The sequence below is a fragment of the Panicum virgatum genome, chromosome 1N, assembly GCF_016808335.1.
Source record: "Panicum virgatum strain AP13 chromosome 1N, P.virgatum_v5, whole genome shotgun sequence".
NCBI classification, from domain to species: domain Eukaryota; kingdom Viridiplantae; phylum Streptophyta; class Magnoliopsida; order Poales; family Poaceae; genus Panicum; species Panicum virgatum.
In genome coordinates, this window is record NC_053145.1 from 45,069,897 (window position 1) to 45,087,100 (window position 17,204).

The 17,204-nt window shown below is 47.0% G+C and overlaps 2 protein-coding genes across 6 annotated transcripts; one reads left to right on the forward strand and one right to left on the reverse strand.

Annotated features, from left to right (window-relative positions):
- Positions 1–479: 479 nt before the first annotated feature.
- Positions 480–1,478, reverse strand: LOC120656043 (alpha-amylase/trypsin inhibitor-like). 3 transcript variants are annotated; one of them, XM_039934026.1, is made up of 2 exons: positions 1,046–1,478; positions 480–1,000 (listed from the first exon to the last, which is right to left on the reverse strand). In XM_039934026.1, the coding sequence occupies exons 1-2, from the start codon at positions 1,453–1,455 to the stop codon at positions 772–774; spliced, it is 639 nt and encodes a 212-aa protein (XP_039789960.1). In that variant the 5' UTR covers positions 1,456–1,478; the 3' UTR covers positions 480–771. The 3 variants fall into 3 exon arrangements, with proteins under 3 accessions (XP_039789960.1, XP_039789961.1, XP_039789959.1); XM_039934027.1 differs by having other exon boundaries at positions 480–996; positions 1,042–1,478; XM_039934025.1 differs by having other exon boundaries at positions 480–1,478.
- Positions 1,479–3,688: 2,210 nt separating this feature from the next.
- On the forward strand, positions 3,689–13,783 carry LOC120656044 (putative multidrug resistance protein). 3 transcript variants are annotated; one of them, XM_039934030.1, is made up of 3 exons: positions 3,689–4,511; positions 11,171–12,058; positions 12,140–13,783. In XM_039934030.1, the coding sequence occupies exons 2-3, from the start codon at positions 11,192–11,194 to the stop codon at positions 13,508–13,510; spliced, it is 2,238 nt and encodes a 745-aa protein (XP_039789964.1). In that variant the 5' UTR covers positions 3,689–4,511; positions 11,171–11,191; the 3' UTR covers positions 13,511–13,783. The 3 variants fall into 3 exon arrangements, with proteins under 3 accessions (XP_039789964.1, XP_039789963.1, XP_039789962.1); XM_039934029.1 differs by lacking the exon at positions 3,689–4,511 and adding an exon at positions 9,570–10,083; XM_039934028.1 differs by lacking the exon at positions 3,689–4,511 and having other exon boundaries at positions 9,571–12,058.
- The last annotated feature ends 3,421 nt before the right edge of the window (positions 13,784–17,204 follow it).

A 17,204-nucleotide genomic window follows, 5' to 3' on the forward strand; every position in this document is an offset into this window, starting at 1 on the left:
CGCCACTGCTTGAGCATCTCAACTGCCCCCCAGTGGCATCTCGAATAGAGTAGTATAGATGATGATGCACAGCACAGGTAATCACGACATAGACATGCATGGACGGCACGCTAGCTGCTGCCTGCACTTGCGCACAGGTACGGTGTGAACGAAATCGTTGAGATCGAGCTAGCATTAGTTTTTTTACTAGCATTAGTCAAACTATACGCAGGCATGTACCGGGGTTTATGTTCATCTTGTCACGACTCGATCTGTAATTGGCCTGTTGGAAAACTTCACATTCGTTCAAGGTCAGGTACTAAGTAGCAGTGCGCCTGGAGCTGTTTAATTAGTACCGGCTGGAGCCACCAGCTGACACTAAAATGCACCACCGACGTCCGCGCGCAACAGCTAGTGGCCACTTAGTACGCGTTCATCAGTCAAGTGCCTGTGGATGAAGTTTTGTTGCAGATCTCGCGTATAGTCTATTAATCAGAGTGTAATAAAGCTACTTACTCTCTTTTATTTACGTCGTTGAACATTGACTTTGATATATTCATTTATGACGTATTTGTAACTTGAACCTGGCGCACATACAATGTGCATCTGATCCCTTTCTGAAACCGGGTGTGACAATGCCCGACGTAATCGTGTGTACATACATGGTGTATCAGTTGTTGTTGCTGCACAAGTTATTTATAAACTTATTCATTTGTGCTAGTTTATATTTTTTTCACGTCTCGTGGGTCAACTACGTACGTACGTTCAGCTCGACCGGCCGAGCTCATGGAATCATGGGCAGAAGACGACGTTGTAGTTGGTGCCGCCGGGGCAAGTGTAGGTGCTGGTGTCGTCGTCCTTGGGGTAGCTGTAGGCGTCCGGGCACAGCCCCTTGAAGAACCTGGAGTAGTCCGTGGGCCCGCAGCTGTTCGCCGCCGGGCCGGTGCAGCAGTACTCGTCGGTCTTGAACACGGTGCACGGGTTGTCGCAGCCGCCGGGGGCCTGCAGCGCGGCGGGGCACTGCGCCGCGACGTCGGCGTCGCACCGCGGCCCGCCCTTGGCGCACCCGGAGCCGCCGCCGGCGGGCAGGAAGTCCATGGGCACGTTGAAGCCGTCCACCAGGGAGATGTCGATGAAGTCGAGCCCCTGGAACTGGTTCAGCCCGAACTCGGCCAGCGTGTTGGGCGGCTGCCCGTACTGCGTGCAGCGCAGCACGCCGCCGCAGTCCCCCGTCTGGCACCGCCCGTTGCCGCTGCCGTCGAAGGAGCAGCCCGTGCGCGCCCACACGCGGCCGCCCGTTGTCCCCGCCGGCACGTCGATGCTCCACGTCGCCCCGTTGTCCAGCTGCTGCCCGCCGCCCGGCACGGCCGCTGCCCACACGGTGTACGGGCAGTTGTTGGTCACGGTGAAGGTGGCCGCGTCGGCAGCGGCCGCGAGTAGGAGGACGACGAGCGGGAGGAGGTGGACGGAAGCCATTTCGTTCACTTTCTAGTACGGTAGAGATGCTGATGCATAGTGGAGCGGAACGGGTGAGTATATATAGCTGTGGATGTGGTGTGGATCGATGAACTGGAAGAATTCAACATTTGCGTGCTGGAATTTTCTCGCCGAGTTTCCAAGCTTCCACGAATTTGCGTGCTGGAATTTTCTCGCCGAGTTCGGCAGGGAAAAATCAGGGGATCAGGGGTCAGTCATTCTTGAGAGAGAGAGAGAGAGAGAGAGAGAGAGAGAGAGAGAGAGAGAGAGAGAGAGAGAGAGAGAGAGAGATCACTCAGGGGTCAGTCACCGGCGACCGGCTAGCGTCTCGGAATTCCTCGCGAGGAAAGCTATCCGGCGCTTTTCAGCCAAATTTCCTGCACTGCTCATGACCTGGTCAGAAGCTCAGAGTACCGTCCCGTCTGAGAGCGGTGGAAATGCATCACCTGAATAACCGTCGCTTTCCTATGAGTTATTCGCTGTGGCAAAAAAAAAATGAAATCAAATAAATAGTCGAAAACATATGTTGTTCTTAGTTTGCAACTACCAAGTAGTAGTAGTAGTAGTGGTGGATGATAAGTCTTTGATTTAAATTATCTGTGCGGTTGCCACAAAATAGAAAAAAGGATTTATTCCCCGAAGTTTCTTCGTTGGTTCACCATATGTTTCTGCTGACAGAGTCACGGTTACGTAATAGGAGCACTAAATCTTCTTCGGGAAGAAGGAAAAAAAAAGAGTTGGAAAAATGATCAGTGGAGCGTTGGTTCACCATATGTCACGGCGTGATGAACGGACAAGTGAAGAATCTGAATGCCAAAGGCGCATCCGGCGTGGATTTTTGAGTGTCTATTCGCTGGTGTCCGCCGCCATGCTTAGTTTACAGTTGCCCGTAAGTTTCCTTCCTCCCGGTCGATTTTTTCCACCGCAGCACATAGTGGGCCTTACTGTGCTAACATATCTTCTCTCCTGCAGCGCATATCCCACTCACGTGATCCCCCTCTTTCTCACCCGCTCCCTTTCTCCTCTATCTCATTTTCTCTTTCTTCTTCTGGATCCAGGCGAGGCGAGCGCTGGGGCCGGCGGCGCTCCCCAACGCGGACGCCGTGCTCGCCTTCCTCGCGGGCCTCGGGCTCTCCCCGAAGGAGGTCGCCGCCGTCGTGGCCTCCAACCCACGCGTCCTCTGCGCGCGCATCAACCGGTCCCTGGCGCCCATCTCCGCGGAGCTCCGCGCGCTGGGGCTCTCCCCGTTCCAGATCGCGCGCCTCGCGCAGATCGCCGGCCGGTACTTCCTTTGCCGCAGCTTCGTCTCCAAGGTGCGGTTCTGGCTCCCGATCTTCAGCTCCCCGGAGCGGCTGCTCCAGGCCAGCGACTGGAACTACTTTTTTTTTTCATACAAATTTGTATACAAATTTTTTTAGATGTACTTTTTTTGTTTCTTCCATTTGATAAATTTCTCTGTCAAAATTTTTCTCGTAAATTTTTTTTATCTCACCAATTTGTTTTTTGAAATTTTTTCTACCCACCAAAATTTCACTCGAAAAATTATTTGACTCATAAAAAATGTCTGAATTTATTTTTTTCAAAAAACGACAAAAAAATTTCTAAAAACGAAAAAAAAACTGTTGGAAAATTGACCGTACGGGAGCCTCCCGTACGGTTGAGCCTCCCGTACGGTTGACCGTAAACTAGCGTGACCCGGTGTCCACCCTTCGTGACAGCCCTTACTCTTGAGATCAATACAAGGATTCCATTCCTCTCTCATCTCTCATTTACATTTGAGCACTTCTGGCTCTGTTTGTTTTCATCAGTTTTTGTTTAGTCCCTGTCACATCAAAAAGAATTTTACCATTTAGCAATATCAAATAAAATTTATTTATAAAGCTTTTTTACAGATGGGTGCTAATTTGCGAGATGAATCTAATGAGTCTAATTAATTCATGATTTGCTACAGTGATATTACAGTAACTATCCGCTAATTACGGATTAACATACCTCACTAGATTCGTCTCGCAATTTGGCCACAGAGTTCTGCAGTTAGTTTTGTAATCAGATTTTATTTAATATTAATAAATATCAAAATTCTTTTGAATATAACATAGTCTAAAATTTAGCTCAGAAACCAACCCTAAACACATAAAGCAGCGGGGGCCGGAACAGGCTCGCCAGCGCCCAAGCGGCAGCGGCAGCGGCAGCGGCAGCGGCAGTGGGGCTCACCTGCACGTGCCTAGCGATGCGGTGACGGTTGCGGCTTGGCTGGTGGGCAGGACTGGAGAGGCCGAGGACATTGGCCTCCTTTGGTTCCCATTCTAGGGATTCTAGAATGGCTTTTTTAGCCCCCGCATGAAGAGTCAAATGAAGTTTATTTGTAAATTTTTTTTCAGAAATGGGTGTAATTTTTTGCGACGAATCTAATGACGGTAATTAATCGACGATTAGCTACAGTGATGATACAGTAACCATCCTTAAATCACGCGGTCAAAGGGCTCGTTAGAATCTTCAGGGTTCCTAGCGCGGAGGTTCTGAAATTGGTTTTATAAACTGACTTTGTTTGACACCGTAATTAGCAGTTAAAGTATCACTATTCCCTAGAATGGCATAAACCAAACAAGGCCATTCAGTATTGACTGGTAGCTCGAGTCATCCCTTGTTTTGGCTCCTTCAAAATTTTAAAACTTTATAAGATTCCACATCACATCAAATTTTTGAACGCATGCATGAAGTATTAAATGTAGCTAAACAAAATAACTAATTACACAATTTGTCTGTAATTTGCGAGACGAATCTTTTGAGTCTAGTTAACTCATAATCGGACAATAATTACCAAATATAAACGAAAGTGCTACAATACTTTACGGCTTTCTTTTTACGCATCTAAACAAGGCTTCAATACTAAATGGGGAGCGAGCTTTAGTACCGGCTGGAGTATTAGCTCACTTTTTTCCTTCCCGAGTCCGTGCCAACCATTTGACGGAGCTCGGGTTCTTCTTCTCCATGGCGACAAAGAGAGGAGGTGCTGCCCATTTTTCTCAAGTTTTGTGGGGATTTCACTCATCCAAGTATGTCAGAGGTTTGCAACCTCATTATATCTTCTTTGTTTGTCTTTATTCTTTATTTAATGCTCCATAGTTAGAGAAATTTGTGATTCTTGGAAAGAGTGAGAATGAGCATGATTTTTTTAATTTATACATTGATTTGAGATGTATAGACCGATGACTTGAACTTAGAGAATATCTATTGGATAGTTTGGATGTGGCTAATTTATATTAAATTTTTTTAATTATTTTCAAGTGACATGGTTAGTTTGGTAGTTGGTATGCTTTTAGGTAGATTCTAGTTTTATACATGTATATAATAGATAAATTGCAATTTGAATGCTTATGTGAATGTGAAATGTCAAATGGAATAATTATTGAAAGTGAAACTAAGATGTATACTTGATATTTATTTGTAATTTTAATGAATTATTTTGATACTCTAATGATATATTTATTCAGGCTCACATTAAAACCGTCGAGAAGTTAAAAAAATCTTTATTTTTGAATATATATATATATGTGTGTGTATGTATGTATATGTCATTAACCTTGAACCTGCGGTGATGACACTACCATTCGGAGTTAGCATCGACATTCGCGACACGATGCGGAATAAGAACGTGATGAAGAAGTACGGCCTTGGCCCAATGAGAAAATTCTCATCTCATCGTCTTATTTTATATCTTTGCTCTTGGTAATATATGGCTTTCATTGGATTATTTTACAGGAGAACAATTTAGTCTAAGCAAACTATCATGAATAAATGAATAATTCTTCAATGCGGCCAATAGTGCAACTATAGAAACTTATTTAATTATATAATAAATAAAGAGAGATTATATCAAATTATCCCCATACGGATCTGGCGGCCGAAGGTGGACGGCGGCCATCGGCATGAGTGGGTGGCGACCATCCGCGGGCTGGCGGGCCGGCGGCGATGGAGCGGCGGCCGGATTCGATGGCGCTGGGCCCGATCCGGCGGCCGCAGGCGGACGGCGGCCGTCGGCACGGGCAAGCGGTGGCAGGCTGCGGCGGGCCAGCGGCGGCTCCTCCCTCCCGGCTAGATCAGGGATGGGGCAGGCACGGCAACAGGCGCTGGCGGCGGGGAACAGCAGCTGATGGGCATGGAGGGTTTGAGATGGGTCGTTGGCGGGCTTTTCTTTTCTTTTTTTTATTTTTTTATTCCATTTACTGTGGCGGACATGTAAATCGCCTCAGATAATGCTATGATTAACTGTGATGTTATCTCTAGGCGGTTGCAAAAACCGCCTCATTTAATGCTTTTTGCCCGTCTCAATAAGATTTGTGTAGTAGAGATAACTCATCTATAAACTACGAGACGAATTTATTAAGACTAATTAATCCATCATCAGCACATTACTATAGCTTTACATTAGCAATTTAGTGTCTAACGGCCAAATCTTCTCTCATCCTAGCAAGATCGGCCTCATAGTTACCCGTAGATGTTTGGTCAAAACGATGTGTCGTAGGATCAGTAGTGGACATCATTTGTGCGGCATACTGCGGATTGGCCCTAAGCCAATCATCCCAAACATCCTTGGGCAACGGTGGAGGAAAAAGGGGTTCACCGTATGATTTCGTCGTATATGGCGGCACAAAATCCGCCAATTCTCGCTCCAGACTATAATCAGCCGAACCAGGAGGAGGCGTGACTTGTGGCTGTGATGCAGAACCGAGCACCATGGCATCGGTCTAACCGGTCTGAGTGACCGGTCTGACCGGTCTGCCCACCGGGGCACCGGTCTGACTGGTCGGTGCGACCGATCTGACCGGTTCGGCCCTGGACGGCCGAACTGAGCCCGGCGGGGGTGTCTATCCCGCGAAATAATTCAGCGGCATCCCATACTGATAATTCTCTGACGGTGCGGCCTAAAGACTAGGGTTAGGGATAAAATTAGAATATTCATTGACAGGCTTTTTACCCTTGTTTTGCATACTCAAGTCAATAAGTATATCTTGCGTAAGTTTTTGAGATTGTTCGAATCTCCTAAAAAAGGCATCGGCGAACTGCTTAATCGAATCGAAGGTAAAACTTACCTCACTTGGAGTGGAAGCAGATGAAGCAGCAGCTGTAGCCGTAGTAGATGGGTTCGGCGGTGGCAGTGCAAATATGGGTATGCTGAATTCCTCCTTCTTGAACACGCCTTGCCGAATCTTCCCGAAGCATGCAAGCAATCTATTCTTGGCGTCCTCCTGTTTCTTCTGGAACGCAGCCTCGAATTGCTTGCATGTCTCCTCAGGTATGACTTCGTACTTGATGTCAATGGGAGTCACATCTACCTTGGGATCAACCTTTTCACCGCCATTGCGCCCGATAAACTCAGATCTGTCCCCAGCGGAGTCGCCAAAAAGTATGTTGACGCAAAATTGGCCAACACACAAGCGTTAGAACGCGCAGGATCACAACGATCAGAACCTGATGAGGCTCGCTGGTGACCGGTCAGACCGGTCACGCCAACCGGTCAGACCGGTCGGACGCAGAAAAGCTTCGCGAAGACCTCAAACCGCGAGCTCAGGAGGGACCCCGTCGGAGCTCGCAGATCTAGGGTTGTCTTGAGGTCGGCAAGCCACTCAAGACGTCCTTGAACGCCGTCGAGACGAGCAAAGAACAGCACGAGGTTGGAAAAGCTAGGGTTTGGAGAAAAATAAGAAAATAGTAGATTGATTGATTCGATTGTGTAGGAGGACCTCAATTGGCCGTGGCCTTTATATTTATAGGCCGGGATGACGTACCCCTTCCAAATCGGGTTACAAACGGACTCTACAACTCAGATCTAACCTGATTCGGAATACACAGGACCAAACTGGTCTGACCGATCGGCCCGACCAGTCAGACCGGTCGGCCTTCGGCAGTGCCAATTTTGGCTGCCAACATATTTATGTTATTATTTATATAAAAATATAACCTATGATATGTGTCACTATGTATTCATGTATGATGGAAGAGATAAGAATATCAACTCACAAACATGGTTCAATTAAATATATATATCAAACACACATGGAGGTGTGATGTAAAATAAATTCTATTGCAACTAGATAAATATAAATGTATATTCTAATAGAGTAATGTCCATTAGCGGTCTTTAAACTTGTTCGGTTGTGTCATCCCAGTCCCTAAATTCGAGAATCATCCGTTTAGGTCCTCAAACTTGTTCGACTATGTCATCTCAGTCCCTAAATTTAGAAATCACCAGTTTAGGTCCTCAAATTTGTTCGGTTGTGTCATCCCGGTCCCTAAACTTAGTTTTCAGTCTCATCTGGGGTCAAAACATGGTGATTTAAAAACTCTATATTAAAAATAATTCATAAAATTTTCATATGAACTTGAATGAAGATAAAGTTTATATCAAAATTATAGCTTTCGATAGGATCTACAACTTTATAGTTGAAATTTTTTTATTTGAACTCGTTTAGTGTTCCAAAATTTAATTTTAAATTTTAAATTTCAAAATCTATAGACTTACAACAATATTTTGGGACCCTAATCAGTTTTAATTCAGAAACTTTTCAACTACAAAGTTCTACAATTTTGATATAAAGTTTGTCTTCATTCGAGTTCATATGAAAAAATTATGATTTATTTTTTGACATAAAGTTTTTAAATTGTGTTGTTTTGATCTAGATGAGACTCAAAATCAAGTTTAGGGACCGAGATGACACAAGTGAATAAGTTTGAGGACCTAAACGGGTGATTTCTAAGTTTAGTGGCCGAGATGACACAACCGAATAAGTTTGAGGATCGAGATAACCCAGATGAATAACTTGGAGGACCTAAATGGCTGATTTGCAAGTTTAGAGACCGGGATGACACAACGGTACAAGTTTAGGGATCGATGATTGAGTTTGCTCATTTTAATATATGTGCCAGAATATTTAATAGATGAAACAGGGCATGAGATATAATTATAATTATTAGCTATAAATTTTATTTTTATGTTATTTCTAATTAGCCCGTGCAGGAGCACAGGCTAGTTAAACTCAAATCTGCATGGTTTTGTCCTACAAAATCAAGGGACAGCTAATAACTAGAGGGTTCCTTTTCATTTTTTTAGTGAAACCAAAGATAGAGCGGAATTTATTCCTGATAGAAGAGCCAACACTTAGACACAACGATAATGTTTTTATGACTCCAGTTGCAAGATTTTACACTCGTATATGGTCCCCATGGATTGGATTACACTCAATGTCTGGGCAGCAATAGCTAGCTTTTTGCTTGTTTGACACAGGGCTTAACAGCTTCTAGTAAATCCTAGCACTATCAAGAGAGTTCATTAAACACCCCCATCCCACACCTGCGCACAAAATTATCAGCCGCATGTGTCTGAAGTAGTGTGTCATCTGATGAACTTGTTAACATGTGCACGCCAAGTCTTCTCAAGTATTGCACCAATATTATATTTCTAATGTACTCTACTAAGGAGGGATGTACTCACCAATTGAATAGTCATTCGTTGTTTAGGCTTTGTTAGATTCCAAAATTTTACACCCAAAAATATCACATTAAATATTTAGACACGTGCATGAAGTATTAAATAAAATCTATTTACAAAACTTTTTGCATGGATGAGTTGTAAATCACGAGATGAATTTAATGAGCCTACTTAATCCATGATTTGTAACAGTGATTGCAACAGCGATACTACAGTAGCCATACGTTAATTATGGATTAATTAGGCTCATTAGATTCGTCTCGTGATTTACAACCCATCCGTGCAAAAAGTTTTATAAATAGATTTTATTTAATACTTCAAATATATAAGATTCTCTTTTAAATTTTTTTGCCAAAATGATCTAAACACACATTTAGTATATTCGATTCGTAAGCAGGTTTGAAAGCGAGAAAAAAGAGAGACACACATATATATATATATGCTAATCTACACTCTATGTGTAAAATAATATTCTACACCCAGCATCCAAAGTCCCGTTCGGATGGCCTGAACTGGCTGGGCTGGATGGGCTGATCAACCAGACCCACCATCCCCCGTCCGACCCTGATCGAGCCACCTACTTGGCCCACGGCGCACCCCCGCGGCCCAATGACCTATCCCCGCCGCACCACCCCTCTCCGCATCTCCTCTCCCTGTCGTCCTCTCTCCGCACCTTCCCTACCCATCGCGCCCCCAAACCACGCTCCCTGATTCGGCAGCGCTGTCGGCGGATTAGAGGGTGGGCGGCGGCGGCGCACCACCGGAGGACGCGGCGTCCTTGAGCATGCGCCGCTGGTCGTTGCGTAGACCTCGTCCTCGCGTGCTAGTGCCTGTCAATCCTAAACATGCGCCGCCACCGGAGAGTGTTGACGACGACGCCGGCGGCCGACGGAAAACGAGGCCGGAGACCCGTACCACCACGACGAGCGCTGTGCCGACATCCACAGCCATGTTAACGACCTCTTGCAGTCTTCATATGCTTCTTCTCATCATCACTCGTAGCAGGACATGGAGCACGCACTCTATGGACGCCATCGTCTAGCCTCCTCTCTTGCTGCTAGCTGCTGCTTTTGTTGTATCGCTAGAAGACCGGCAACTGTGACAGACGCAACCTTGGCTTCTTTTCTTCTCCTTCTTCGGTGAAGTTTGAGCTTGCTGCTGAATATTGATGCTCTAAATTGAGTAGTTAGGCCAGTAGTTTTGTTGTGATTTAGATCACTAATTTGTTAGGTTTAGTAGGTAGTTCAGTAATTTTTTCGATTACTGAGTGCTGCCAATCTGAAGTGACTAGTTAGTCTAGTAGTTCTGTAAGCATTTTCATTTCAGTATTTTTTTAATTGCAAGCAAAAAATATTTTGTCGCTTAGTTCAGTCATTACTGAACATTTGATACTCTGAGTTAGCAAAACCAAACTTTTTGCTCTAAACCGTGCTCAATGTTGGCTAGTTAGGCTAGTAGTTTTTGTTACGATTTTAGTACCAGTGATTTTTTAGGTTTCATAGATAGCCTTAGTTTTTTTTATTACTGATGATTGATGATAAAGAAATAAACCTCAATTCTATCGGATATGGGCCATCCTATTACTCACTTACGGTATGTCTCAGTAATGCAGTAATACTTATAAATATCGTTAATCTCTCAATACCCCAGAATTATTTGCGTATTTTCAGTAATTCTCTATAAACCAGTAACACTATGTAGCACTTGAGTTACTCTCAATAAAGCAGTAACCCAGTAATTCAGTATCTTGCCGGTCTTGCTCTGTTTTTCTCAATGATCCTTCATAGTTTTACTAGTGGCAGGTTCATGTGGGTGTGGCACCCCTTTCCAACTTTGTCACCTCATGCACATGACACTGATATTACTGAACTTCACTTTATAAGGGAGAAGGTTCCAAGTGAAGATAAATAAAGAGGCATCAAGTGTTTTTTAAGACTTTTGTTTTTGAAGGCTACTCAATAGCCAATATAGTTAATCGTGACTAATATGTGTACATACGTGTGGTCACCACCGAACAATATTTTTCCCAACTCTTTATTGTCCTTATAAGGTCGAACTAGGTGTAATCCGTATAAATTAAAAATTGCAGATGTTTACATTTGTTACTCTAGCCTATTGTAATCTGTTATAGCAAATTGAAATTTATGAGCATGGAACATCTTCCTTCTCCATTGAAATAGTTAGTTATCCCAACTGATATGTAACCATGTCCCCAAATAATGATAGGTAGGCGAGCGTGGCATCCAAATGTCTGGAGGGCAGAAGCAAAGGATTGCGATTGCCAGAGCAATATTGAAGTCACCCAAGATTCTCCTTTTTGATGAAGCCACTAGTGCATTGGACTCCCAGTCAGAGAGTGTTGTGCAAGAGGCGCTTCAAGTAGCCTCCATGGGTCGTACTACTATTGTTATCGCACATTGTCTATCCACCATCAGAAATGCAGATATGATTGTCGTCATGCAGTCTGGTGAAGTAAAGGAGTTAGGCTCCCATGATGAGCTCATTGCCAATGAGAATGGCCTATACTCATCTCTTGTTCGTCTCCAGCGGATTGGGGATACCAGCAGTGAGGCCAACGCACAGACTGGTAGAATTGGTTGTACTTCAGCTTCTGAACGAAAACCTGGCAGCCCTCATGACATGAGCAGGATGTTATGTTTGGATAACAGGCCAACTGGTGACGGAGGAGGTGAGGATAGTACCAATAAGAAGCCAAAGGTTCATGTGCCATCGTTTAAAAGGCTGCTGATGCTTAATGCACCAGAGTGGAAGCATGCACTGATAGGGAGCTTCAGTGCGGCGTTGTTTGGAGGTATCCAGCCCATGTATGCATACATCATAGGCAGCATCTTTTCGGTCTACTTCTTGACAGATCATGCTGAGATAAAGAACAGAACAAGGGACCATACGTTCACCTTTGTCGCTCTTGCAGTTCTTTCGTTATTGCTCAGCATCGGACAACATTATAACTTTGGTGCCATGGGAGAATATCTCACTAAGAGGATCAGGGAACAAATACTCAAAAGGATTCTTACTTTTGAGATTGGTTGGTTTGATCGTGATGAGAACTCCACAGGTGTTGTATGCTCCTTGCTTGCCAAAGATGCCAATATTGTAAGTTGTACGCAAGACTGATCTGATCGATTCTAGAATTCAAAGGACTGTCTTGACAAATGTCTATTATTTGTGTTGCAGGTGAGGGCACTTGTGGGTGACCGAATGGCACTAGTGATCCAGGCAGTTTCTGCAGTGCTCATAGCACGGACGATGGGACTTGTTATTGCTTGGCGCTTGGCCCTTGTCATGATAGCAGTGCAGCCACTTATTATTTGTTGCTTCTATGCTTGTGAAGTCTTACTGAGCAACGTGTCGAGTAAATCGAAGGAGGCGCAATCCAAGAGTAGTAAACTATCTGCTGAGGCCGTCTCCAATCTCCATACTATCACTGCATTCTCATCGCAAGATCTTATTCTATGCCTTTTTGACCAAGCACAGTATACAACTCGGAAGGAAAACATTCGGCAATCGTGGTTTGCAGGACTTGCCCTTGGCACCTCCGTTGGCATTATAGCATGCACATGGCCCCTCAACTTTTGGTATGGTGGAAAGCTCATGGCTGCCCACCACATTACAGCCAAGGCGCTCTATCAAACCTTCATGATTATAGTAAGCACTGGGCGTGTCATTGCAGATGCAGGAACAATGACAACTGACCTTGCTAAGGGCGCTGAAGCGGTCGCTTCGATGTTTGCCATTCTTGACCGCAAAACAAAAGTTGAGCCTGATAACCCTAAGGGATACAAGCCAGAGAAGCTAAAAGGTGATGTGCAAATTGTAGGAGTAGAATTTTCATACCCATCAAGGCCAAATGTGATCATATTCAAAGAGTTTTCCTTGAGCATACAACCAGGGAAATCAACAGCCATTGTTGGGCAAAGCGGTTCTGGCAAGTCAACCATCATTGCACTTATAGAGAGGTTCTATGACCCACATCAGGGAGTGGTGAAGATTGATGGAATAGACATAAAAATGTACAATCTCCGAGCCTTGCGACGGCACATTGGTTTGGTCAGCCAGGAGCCAACATTGTTCTCAGGTACCATTAGAGAGAACATCAGGTATGGCATCGAAACAGCAAGTGAGGAAGAAATTGAGAATGCAGCAAGGTCTGCAAATGCACATGGATTCATTAGCAGCCTCAAGGATGGGTATGACACGTGGTGTGGTGAGCGAGGTTTACATCTTTCAGGAGGACAAAAGCAGCGCATTGCAATTGCTCGTGCCATCCTAAAGAACCCTGCTATCTTGCTACTAGATGAAGCCACAAGCGCCCTGGACAGCCTATCTGAAAAGGTGGTGCAAGAGTCATTGGACAGAGTGATGATCGGGAGGACAAGTGTCGTGGTGGCACATAGAATTAGCACTATCCAAAAATGTGACTTGATTGTTGTGCTTGAGAAAGGAGCTGTTGTGGAGAAAGGCACACACACATCCCTCATCGCCAAGGGTCCCTCTGCAAAATACTTTGGATTGGTTAGCTTACAACAAGGAGGCAATCGGCACTGAGGTTTTCTATGGCAACATGAGCATTTTCGCAAAGTGCAGGCCATTTAAATGTCATCATCTAGACCAATCTGTTTGCCACAATAATGTTCAGTAGATGTTGAAACTTCTTCCTGCGGCAACAACTCATCTACACCAATCTGTTGGCCACAATAATGTTCAGTAGACAGAAGTGTTCCAAGGTTCTAGTTTCCTGATACAACTTCTGAACATGATGACTTGTGCAGCAAAACATTAAGAACTGAGCAAAAGTCATCTGTCCAATTGTGACTTTTAGTTTTCTTGTGTGCATCTTACGAAAGTTATCCTCATGTACCCTCCTACTACCCTGTATCGATGTTCCCGCGGATGCGGTTACCTACAGGCGGAGCGGCAGGCGGAGCGGATGCGGGCGCGGTTACCTACAGCTACAGGCGGTGGTCCGGCAGGACGTGGGGTACTTGACCTCCGGGCCGGCTCCACGTCGGAGGTCACCAGCGTCTCCAACGACAGCCTCGTCGTGCAGGACGCGCTGGCCGAGAAGCTACGCCGTCGGGTTCGCTCTGCTGTGGACCTGTGGCGGTTCACGCTCGTGACGCTGCCGTCCGCGCTCCTCCACATCGTCCCGGGCGTCGCATACGGGCGCGCCCTCACGGACCTCGCGCGCCGGATCCGGGACCAGTACGCGCGCCCGGCCAGGCGCCGTCGCCGAGCAGGCCGTCTCCTCGGTGCGCACCGTGTACTCGTTCGTGGCCGAGAGGGCCACCATGGCGCGGCTCTCCGCCGCGCTCGAGGAGTCGGCCCGCGGCTCGGGCTCAGGCAGGGGCTCGCCAAGGGCGTCGCCGTCGGCAGCAACGCTGCAACGGCATTGCCTTCGCCATCCTACGCCTTCAACATCTGGTACGACAGCCGCGGCCTCGTCATGTACCACGGCTACCCCGGGCGGCACCGTCTTCGTCGTCTCCTCCCTCATCGTCATCGGAGGCGTGTTCCGGATGGGGCTCTCAAGTGACTGCGCGCGCAGATGGGTCTCGTCAGTGCGGGAGAACATGTCAGCAGCCCCGGCCCACAGGAGACCGGCCCAAGAACCAGTCGGGCCAATAGCAAGGTGACCGGCCCAGAATGGGTACACTAGGCTAGTATATGTACTGAGAGATGAGGAGAGAATAGACAGAAAATGATGTAACAAACTAAACCCTATTCCTCTATCAATCCGACCTCCGCCGCCACAACATTCTTGCTGCCTTCCCGAACTCCAGTTCTTCCTCCTCCTCCCCGCTACCCTTCTCGATCCCTAACACCTGGTATCAGAGACTCGGTCATGCGCCTCGGGCTGGATCCGCACCACCACTACACCCGGCTCCAGAGATCCCTGGGTGCCATGGATCCTAATTCGAAGCTCCTGCTCGACGAGATGAAGAAGCTGGGCGACCGGTTCGCCCTGGTGGAGTCGCGCGTCGACAGCATGGAGGCGTCCCTGGGCGACCACTTCAAGTTGGTCGAGGAATCAACCAACAATCTCGTGAAGTGGCAGCCCGGCGTCGACTCCGCCGTCGCAGATCTCACCTCCAAGATCTCCGTCGTCGACGACATCTCCGACAAGCTGATCTCCCTCTCCTCCAAGCTGGATCGAGTGGTTCTCGATCTACTTCCAGCTGGTTCGGGCATCCTGCCGAACCCCGTGGCGGCTGCGGCACATCCACCTGCCGACAACCCGGCCGTCGGCCCCGATGGGCACCGCGTTGAGAACCGCTACCGGGAGCCTGGGTTTGGGTCGGTCACGACCATCACCCATCTCCCGGTCAAGGGTACGTCTCCTTCCCGTCCTCCACCCATCGAGTTACCTTCCCGTTCTCCGCCTTTCGAGTTGTCTTCCCGTATCCCTAAACCTCGTCAGTTTAGCACCTATCGTTTTCAGAGTTCCTCTGGGCCGTCCATGTACACCGCCTCTGGCAAACTACCCAAAGTCCCTTTTCCCAAGTTCAATGGTGAGAATCCCAAGCTGTGGCAGTCTAGATCTGAACGATACTTTGACATGCACGGGATAGATAAATCCGTTTGGGTACCAGTAGCTACGATGTATTTTGATGATGCAGCCGCACGATGGTTGCAATCAGTCGAGAGTAAAGTGTCATCTATTGAGTGGGAGGATTTCTGTAAGCTTGTGCACGACCGCTTTGGCCGTGATCAGCAGGAATTGTTGATCCGACAGCTTTTTCATATCCGTCAAACCAGCACCGTCACTGACTATGTTCAGCGATTTACTGAACTTGTGGACCAGCTTTCAGCCTACACCTCCAATACAGATCCCCGCTATTACACTTTACACTTTGTTGATGGTCTTCGTGATGATATTCGTTCTATTGTGCTGGTTCAACGCCCAAACGACCTCGATACTGCTTGTGTCCTTGCCGAATTGCAGGAAGAGGTCGGCGATCAGTCCCGCCGACGGGATTTCAGGCGGCTGGAGGTGCCGCTCGCGTCCAAGCCGACGTCCAGAAGTCCCCTGCCCCTGCCCCCGCCTCCACGTTCGTCTTCGACAGTTCCTATCCCGGCGACCGACCGCCGCGGAATGGATGCTGCTTGGGCCCCTTCCTCACCTGAAGCCAAGGCTGCGGCGCTTCGAGCTCATCGTCGCGCCATGGGGCTATGCTACCAGTGTGGTTCAAAATGGAGCCGCGATCATACTTGTTCATCCACAGTGGAGTTACACATGGTGCAAGAGTTGTGGGAATTATTCCAGTTGGAGGACGAGCACCCCGAGTATCAGGTGTCCAGCCCAACAACTTCTGAAGAATTGTTTCTGGCTCTGTCCAAGGCCGCGGTCAGTCGGTCCGACGCTCCTCGCACAGTTAAGCTTTCTGGCTCTATCCAACATTTGCCTGTTACCTTGCTCATGGATTCTGGCAGTTCTGCTTCCTTCATCAGTGCCCATTTGGCGGCTCGTCTATCTGGCATTTGCTCTTTGCCGACTGCGGTTTTGGTGCAAGTTGCTGGTGGTTCTACTTTGTCTTTGTCACTCTGTGCTTCCTCAGGCATTATGGTTTATTGGTGATCTGGCTTTTCAAACTGATTTGAAGGTGCTACCTCTTAAAGCCTATGACATTATCCTTGGCATGGACTGGTTGGAGTCCTTCAGCCCGATGACAGTACATTGGCAACAGAAATGGCTGAAAATTCAGTATGAGGACCAAATGGTGGTGCTGTAGGGCCTTACTCCACCATCTCCGGACCAAGTGTTAGTACAACTCTGTGTGGTCAGCGATTCTAATCAGCAATTACAGTCCTCTGCTCCCACTCTTCCTGCTGAGGTCCAGCACTTGATTGGTCAGTTCGCCTCACTGTTTGCTGAGCCAGCTTCCCTTCCTCCTTCTCGGGCATGTGACCATGAGATTCCTCTGCTCCCTGGAGCCCAACCCGTGAACATCAGACCCTACCGCTACCCTCCTGCACTTCATGATGAGATTGAAAAGCAAGTGGGCGAGATGCTTGATAAAGGGTTAATTTAACCAAGTGTCAGTCTGTTCTCGTCCCCGGTGTTGCTTGTCAAGAAGAAAGATGGGTCTTATCGCTTCTGCGTGGATTTCCGTCACTTGAATGCACTCACAGCCAAGTCCAAGTTTCCGGTGCCGATATTTGATCAGTTGATTGACGAACTAGCCAATGCGTCGTGGTTTTCCAATTTGGATTTGAGGGCAGGTTTTCATCAGATCCTGCT